Source organism: Carcharhinus amblyrhynchos, chromosome 3 (genome assembly GCF_965287045.1).
Source record: "Carcharhinus amblyrhynchos chromosome 3, sCarAmb.v2.hapA, whole genome shotgun sequence".
NCBI lineage: Eukaryota > Metazoa > Chordata > Chondrichthyes > Carcharhiniformes > Carcharhinidae > Carcharhinus > Carcharhinus amblyrhynchos.
Genome location: NC_137326.1, coordinates 3,097,360 through 3,105,706, shown reverse-complemented (window position 1 = coordinate 3,105,706; position 8,347 = coordinate 3,097,360). Strand labels below are relative to the sequence as shown.

Sequence of the window (8,347 nt, the reverse complement as noted above, 5' to 3'; positions counted from 1 at the left end):
ATAATGCAGCCCTCCCTCAGCACTGACCCTCTGATAGTGCGGCACTCCCTCAGTACTGACCCTCTGACAGTGTGGCACTTCCTCAGTACTGACCCTCTGACAATACAGCACTCCCTCAGCACTGGCCCTGTGACAGTGTGGCACTTCCTCAGTACTGACCCTCTGACAGTACAGCACTCTCTCAGTACTGACCCTCTGACAGTGCGGCACTCCCTCAGTACTGACCCTCTGACATTACAGCACTGACCCTCTGATAGTGTAGCACTCCCTCAGTACTGACCCTCTGACAGTGCGTGGCACTCCCACAGTACTGCACTGAGAGCGTGAGCATGGATTTTGTGCTGATTTTTATAGGTGGGTTGTGAACCCATTTTTGAAGGGAAAGTGAAACTGTACCTCCCTCACTTAAGGCTGAACAAACCTCATAAATTAAAAAAAAACAAATTAAGAATGAAACTTCCACTGAAAACTGTAAACAATTATTCATTTTTTTAAACTTGTTTTATTTTTCCACACGGGTACAAGATCAAAATTTCTAATACAAGTCTCGAACCATCACCTAAGAAAGCACAGGACACTTGGATATACGGTATAATATAAATACATATCTTTATATCTTCTCTTTTCTTCTAAAAAAATGCAAACGGCTAAAAATGGAACGTCTAATTCTGTTCCACAAGAGCACAAATGTTCAAGAGAGGAATGGACAGGAGTCACTCATCCTTGACCTATTAACAGCAAGTGGGGAAAACCAAACAGTGCTTCCCTCTCCCTCCCCAAATTCACCCACCTGAAACCCTTCTTCCACTTTCAGAAGTGGGAGAGAAAGAGTGAGAGAGACAAAAAAGAGAAACAAATGGAGTGGGGAGAGAGAGGAACAGAGGCGAGAGTTAGGGGAGGAAGAGAATGGGAGGAAAGTTAAGAGAAAGGAGTGGGGGAAGGAGAAAAGTGAGAGAAATGTGTTGAGAAAGAGAGAAGGGGTGAGCAGGGGAGAGTGAAAAAGGAACATTCTTTCAGGTCGGGAAGAATGAATTTCAAATGCCTGGGGCCGAGTGGGTGGGTGGAGAGATCAGGCGAAGGCTCCCCTTCCCCCTGCTGTTAGTTAAAGCCTAACGACTGGGAGGTCAGAGGTGAAAGTTCCTGCCAACTAAATCAAAATGAATCTACAAAAAAATTAGAGAATTACCAGCTTGTACATGTTGAATAAGGAGACACAGTCCTTCTCAAAAGTTTTAAAAATAAAAAAAATACACATTGTTTTTTTTAAAAGCTTATTCACTATTAAAAGTGTAGTTTAATATCTATCATCATGATGCGTAGTTTTGACACAAAAAAGCCAGAGTAATGATGAAATGTGACTGTGAGGTTCTGGGCTGGTTAATATTTACAGATGGAGGAATAAAGTCAACAGTTTCTGGGGATTTTCTTTCTGTTTGTCAGATTCACATTGCCAACTTTAGTCAGGATATTCGAGCCAATGAACCAAAATGTGAAACACTGCAGCACCACAACGTGATGAAGCTTCTGTTAATACACTAGTTACCTTAAACATTAATCAAAGCAGCCAATTTTTTTATAACACTGTGAGGTTCAGTGTGGTGCCTCCTGTACCAGGGTCACACACTGCCCGAGTTCGCCATAGGGCTGAAGCCAGTGCAGATTGCATGGCATTCAATGACTTCTGTCTCTCTCTCTCTGTGTGTGTGTGTGTGTGTCTGTGTCTGTGTGTGTTGAAGTGAGCACCCAATCCTCCCAAAAAAACAGCGCTTATTTTAATCTACATTGGCTTTTCATCTATTGGTTCACTGCATCCCAACTGCAGACCCTGAACCCAATCCTGAGCTCATTCAAGGCTGGCCAAGCAACGGAAAACATGTCCAGCCCATGAACTGCTCTGTGCCTCATGCCAATGGTTGGGGATGGGTAGTGGAAATTTCAGTGACAGGTCTCCTGACCATTCTGTTGTCAAGCCCTATATTTGGTTTTGTAATGTATATTTCTCCCTCTGAAAATAACATATTCACACTGATCAAACTTTAAAAAAACCCAAGTCAAAAACAGTTTTTAACATGACTTCTTCATTGAGAAGCAATACCTTATTCTGAGAACAGTTCACAAATTGGGGAACAGCTGCTCTGTGTTTGAAGGTAGATGTGGAGATGCCAGCATTGGGCTGGGGTAAACACAGTAAGAAGTCTCACAACATCAGGTTAAAGTCCAACAGGTTTATTTGGTAGCAAATGCCACTAGCTTTCGGGGCTCTCCCTCTTCGTTTGTTCCCAAATAATTTAACCTGGTGTTGTGAGACTTCTTACTTCGAAGGTAGAAGTCATGGGTTTTGTTGGATTATTAAATGTTACCCCCATTAAAAGACAGGGTTGGAGTTGGAGCAAGTCCAGGATATGTGAGGCTGTGGGACTCAACCTAGGAATGGGAAACTGGCCATCCAACATCCTGTGACCCCAGGGAGTGATCAGGATAGAGATTGGGTCCCTCACCCTGCCCCTGCCAGGCTCACTGAGGTCACCAACTCTGATTGGGCCTTCTGGAGGTTAGGCTGCATGAGCTTGTGACCCATTGAGCAAACTATCTGCTCCCTCACCACTCCCCCGCTCCTATGCCTCCATCTTTGACACCCTTACATTTATAAACAAAAGTGTCAAAATAAAATGAAGACACACATCATTTTATTGTGAAATTTGTCTTTGCTTTGCCAACTGATCTGTCCATGAGTGTGGAATCCTGTCAGTTTAATCACATTGGTTTGGTACAGTCAATATAAAGTCAAGAGCTTAGAGGCACTCATTCTCTGTGATCTCACTGTTCCAACTGCCTACACTGACTGACCTACAACAGAAGTGGCTACTGCACCACACGCTGCTTTGACTCATCTGTCCAGGAACCTGGGCTGAATATAAATTGTGGCGGTGTGAAATATTTATGCTCTGTGCATCAGGACTGAAAATGACATCAACATCAATCTGATGTTCACCTCCTCCAATCTCCAGATAAAAGCACTACAGCAAAGCTGTCATAAATACTCCTTTCCCACATTCATTTATGGGAGGTGGGTATTCAATGCCCATCCCTATGTGCCCTGATAGCCAAGTGTCTTTTTGGGCCATTTGAGAGGACAGTTAAATATTAGGCATAGTGGTGTGTAGACTGCAGTCATGTTTTAGTTCAGATTGTATAAGGAGGGCAGTTTTCAATTCATTCAACTCATGGGATGGAATGGAGTTCAGTGATTCAAGGGACCAGGAAGGGAAGGAGCATAAACCATCTTCAGCCAATGGAACAGACAGTCAGACTGTTGCATTAACAAGATAACTCATGCATTGGCACCGTGCTCTAGCTGGAATGTGGGGGTTGGCCTCTTTGATGGTTGAGTGTGGACGTGAAGATGGATGAAAGATTTGGGAGTTTGGAAGAATTCTCTTTAGGACAATTTGTGCCTGTTTAGCAATGAACTTCCCTCTGGGGGGATCAATTTGTTCAAAGCATGCTCTCAGGGTGTGGTAGCAATGACGTGGCATTCCATGCTTGTCCCAAGCTACTCCTCAAGAAAATGGGAGTGGGTCTACTCTCCCTGCATCCCATCGTGGGAGTGTGGAAGGGGAAGAATTGATGGGTCCAATTACTGATAAACTTCAGTCTGAAAGTTAAAATCACTCTACCACTCTCAACAGACCTCCCTTACATTAAACCTCTAACGCCAGTCCCTACATTTGGATCAGGTGTGAGATGAGGCATGAAGGTTGGGACCATAGTTTACTTGATTAATTCCTAACCCAAGGTTAGCATTGTCCCTACTCTCATACATCCTTACATTCTGCACTCACAGGCAACTTAAAACAAAAATAAAATCTATTTTATTTTTTGCAAATGGTTTACAAACAGTTCAATGGTTCGAAAGGAATGGGATCAAGTATCAGATCTGCTAAATCACTGTTCCCACAAATGCAATGTGTGATAGAGAGAGAGACAGAGTGAGATTGAGAGTGTCTCTACACTCTCCTGACTTGTTTACACATCCAGTGATACAGACTAGAATCAATGAGTTGCTGGAATATATGCAACCACATTGTAACAGAACCATAAAGCCTAGAACAAGGGGATTACAGATTGATAAATAGGCTTCATTGAAAATAAACAAGGGTGAGAAAATCTTCATTGGACTCCCTACAACATTGAACTGAAATCATCAGTATTGTTATATACACAATGATTGTAGTTTAAAAAAAAGCCACAGGTACAATGTCATAATCTTTTACCACACACACACGCGCACACAAAAAAACTTAAAACATTGTGCAACATTTTTTTAAGCCTTTTGTAAATCTATCAACTGCAAATTATTCACAAAATAGCTCCTGCTGCTAATACCCCAGTCCACTGTGGTTTGGTCCAGTGCCTTGTGGGATAAAGCCTCTCACCTTCACCGCAGGGAGAGGGAAGAGGGGGAAGGTAGGTGGAGGAGGGGAATGGTAAGTGGAGAGGGGGAAGTTAGGTGGAGAGGGGAGGGTAAATGGAGGAGGGAAAGGTAGGAGGAGGAGGGAAAGGTAGGAGGAGAAGGGGAGGGTAGGTGGCACGGGGGAGGAGAAGGGTAATTGGAGGTTGGGGAGGGGGATAGTGGGTGGAGAGGGGGGGAGCAGACTCCTACAATGCAACAGTGTTTTTAACCGAATTCCTGTTTCTTGAATATTTCACCTAAAACATAAAAAACAATGGGGGCAGGGGTTGGTGGTGGGCGGGAGATAGTCGGGAGAAGGGGGAAAGGATAAGGAAGAAATTGGAATTCCAATGGTTCTGCTCCAAGCTTCATCTCCTGATCACGTCACCAAAGCATCACGGGAGCCTCTCAGACCCGCCTGCAATTCTTGCGGTCTGTCTATCAGAACATTACGGTGAAGTTCATGACAGGGAGGTGGGGGTGAAGGAGGGAACTGAGCAAAAATAGAGAATAATCTCCAGAGGTTCACCTTAATGTTGGAAAGATAGTCAGTCTACCCACAAGGATTAGGAAGCAGGACCTAGCCTTCTGATTGGAGTGAACTGTGTTCAAAATGCTTGCTAGTGATTACTAGAACAAGATACGTAAGTTAGTTGCTTCCATTGTTTTATTTAATGTGACCTCTGGGGGATTAACCATCGAGTTCAGACCTAGGTCTAGGGTGGGCGTTGCTTTAGGGAATGGGGAAATCTGGTCCTAGAAAGGCTAGAGTTTATGTCAAAAAAAAGCACAATTTTAGTCTCTCATAGAGAGCTTACATCGCAGTCTCTATTATTATCTGTGTGGGCTTTCCTACATCATTTCCTGCAGTCCCATTGGGACTGAGTGGAACTATGGCCTCAGCATCCAACGCCAGGTCTTTTGGTTTCCTTCCTTCTCCTTTGGGTGCTGTGAGCATCTTTATCCGCTGGAGGGGGAGATCAGAGAGACGAAGAGGATTAGAACTGATAACAATGAAATACAGACACATTGGCATGGGAGGACGCCACTGAGCCCACTCCAACCCATTCCATACTCAATTACATTGTGTCTGAATTGTATCTTAACTCTGCCTGGCCACCATAATCCAATTATCCTTAGCCCACTTGTCAAGGAAGAAATATCTTAATCTCAATTTTGACATTTACAAAGCCTCAACAGCCTTTTTTTGTAGGAGAGAGTTCCAGATTCCCACTCCTCTTTGTTTGAGGAAGTACTTGCTGACAGCCGGATTCCAATTTTTAGTTTCTGCCCCCTCCTTGTTCTGGACTCTCTCCACCAGAGGAAATAGTTTCTGTCTATTTATTCTACCACATACCCTTTGTATATGTGGAATATGTCTGCAAGCTGTGAAAAGTGTTAAACAAACACAACTTCTTTCTTTCATGAAGATGATGCAGAGATTCAAAATGGGGTCTAAATAGAGCTTTAAATAACAGTAACATAACTACCACATTAACAAGGAACCGGAGGAGGCTTGTAAGGAGCCTAAACACCACCATAGAGCAGTTAGGCCGAAGGCGTAATTAGACTGGAGATTCTAGCCAAATCTAAAAGCCTGATAAATATTCCATTTGGATTCCATTCTGTCATCAGATGGCAGCTTAGTTCTCAGGGTTTAAGTGCCAGGTCTGAACATCTAGGGTCCATTAAAGTCTTACCTCAATTATTGGCCCATCTGACTGAATAATCTTGACAACCACCACCAGTGGGATGCATATCATGGAGGACAGAGCCAACAACCAACCCAAACCCTCGGCCCAGTGAGGGTACTTGTAGATTTTGTTGTAGGTCAACGGCGTGTACTTGGCAAGAGAGAAGATGAAACAGGCCTACACAAGCAAGAGAAAACACAGTCACATTGAAAAATCTCCCTCTACACTGTCCCCATCAAACACTCCCAGGACAGGTACAACACAGGGTTAGATACAGAGTAAAGCTCCGTCTACACTGTCCCCCATCAAACACTCCCAGGACAGGTACAGCATAGGGTTAGATACAGAGTAAAGCTCCCTCTACATTGTCCCCATCAATCACTCCCAGGACAGGTACAGTACGGGGTTAGATACAGAGTAAAGCTCCCTCTACATTGTCCCCATCAATCACTCCCAGGACAGGTACAGCATGGGGTTAGATACAGAGTAAAGCTCCCTCTACACCGTCCCCATCAAACACTCCCCAGGACAGGGACAGCACAAGGTTAGATACAGAGTGAAGCTCCCTTTATTTCAACTCCTGTGTCTCAGTCTAGAGAGGTTTCTCTGCTGCTCAATGTGAACTGTTTCCAGCGTTGAGGTCGTTTCTGGGCAAAACTGAGTCATTTTTTGTTGTGGAGCCAAGATTTAGTCATAACTGGATTGAGATGGATCCACATTCATTTCTTGTGGGAGGCTAAAGCCCAGAGAGAACAGGCTCTCATCTCAGCCGTCTGGTCTGAGTGAACATCCAGAGCTAAGGCTTGAGCAGATTTGGTGTTTGACTCATACGGTAGCCATGGCAACACTGCGAAGGGGGTGGGCTGCTCCTTCAACATTACTAAACAACATTTTCTGAGTGCCACACAGTCACAGCTGAATTAGTGCAGAAGGAATGTCGACTTCTTGCCCTCTCCCATTCTCTTCTTAGCATGGGAGTGAAAATTTTGCTTATCTGCTCACCTTCCTTCCTACAATGTGCTGTACTAGCTTTGATCAGCTCACTCACTTTGGACGTAAGGCCTCAGTAGTGTCTGTTATGCCTCAGTGGGTAACCTCATTGTCAGAAACATGAGGGTTTGTGTCATATTCCAGAATTCTCATCAAATCCATTCCAACATCCCAGTGCAGTGCTGGGTGAGTGCTGCACTGTCAGAGGTGAGATGTTAAAACTAAGGTCCCATTTGTTCTTTCAAGTAGGTGTAAAAGATCCTATGGTCCTGGAAGAAGAGCAGGGAAGGTCTCCCTGGCGTCTGGGGGCAATCTGGTCATTATTGCAATTCATTGGAATCTTGCTGTGCACAAATTGGCTGCTACATTTCCTACATTACAACAACAGTGCTTCAAAAGTACTTCACTGCCTGTCAAATTCACTGGAACATCTTGAGGATGGGAAGGCATGATAGAAATGCAAGTTCTGTCTTTCTTCCTGGCAACAGTTTGTGGGGGGGTGGGGAGGGGGGTGGTGGTGGTGGGGTTGCGCTGCAGTGGATGGAGATTGTGAACTCACCATGCACAACGTTGGAGTGATCACAGTCCAACTCCACTTCATCCAGACCCCAGGCCTGTAGCCAATCATGTCTTCAATTGCATCATAGAAATTATCAGCTCCTGTCGTGGTTTGAAAGAGAGAGATTGTTAATTTACGGGACACACACAGACATATACATACACCATCCCCTGCACACGCACACACAGCACCCCCTGTTACCTAGGCAGCAGTATCTACTCACCAACACCAACAGACTGAGTAGCTCAGCCACCTCAATCAACAATAAGTTACACTGATATTCCTGTTGTCAGTTTCTTCTCGTTTCTGCGGCTGATTTTGGTTTTAATATCTTCCTTTTGCTGTTCATTATTTTGCCATTTATACCTCCTCTAGTGCTTTCTTTGTCCTGTTACCACACCATTTAGATCATCAAACCATCAGTAATTTAATCTCTCAGGCCACATTTCTAACTGGTCCTCACTCTGATGACAGGCTGATGCAAAATGTTGGTCTTCCTGTGGGGTTTGAGGTCCCGTGTTTGGACCAGATAATATCCTGAACTTGTGCCCCATGTTACAATAAAACATCACTGGGAGTTTCACAGAAGAGTTAGCAAGCTAAATTTCACACTCAGCTATATAACGAGATATTAGGATACGTGACCAAAAA

The 8,347-nt window shown here is 44.2% G+C and overlaps 1 protein-coding gene across 3 annotated transcripts in view; it reads right to left on the bottom strand.

Annotated features, from left to right (window-relative positions):
* Nucleotides 1-463: 463 nt before the first annotated feature.
* Nucleotides 464-8,347, bottom strand: part of LOC145363006 (sodium- and chloride-dependent taurine transporter-like) — a 74,093-nt gene continuing 66,209 nt past the window's right edge. For all 3 annotated transcript variants that reach the window (XM_080218627.1, XM_080218625.1, XM_080218626.1), the window contains 3 exons: nt 7,697-7,797; nt 6,154-6,324; nt 464-5,420 (listed from right to left, as the gene is read on the bottom strand). In XM_080218627.1, the coding sequence (XP_080074753.1) occupies nt 5,268-5,420; nt 6,154-6,324; nt 7,697-7,797 (425 nt within the window). In that variant the 3' untranslated portion in view covers nt 464-5,267. The remainder of the gene's footprint in view (nt 5,421-6,153; nt 6,325-7,696; nt 7,798-8,347) is intronic.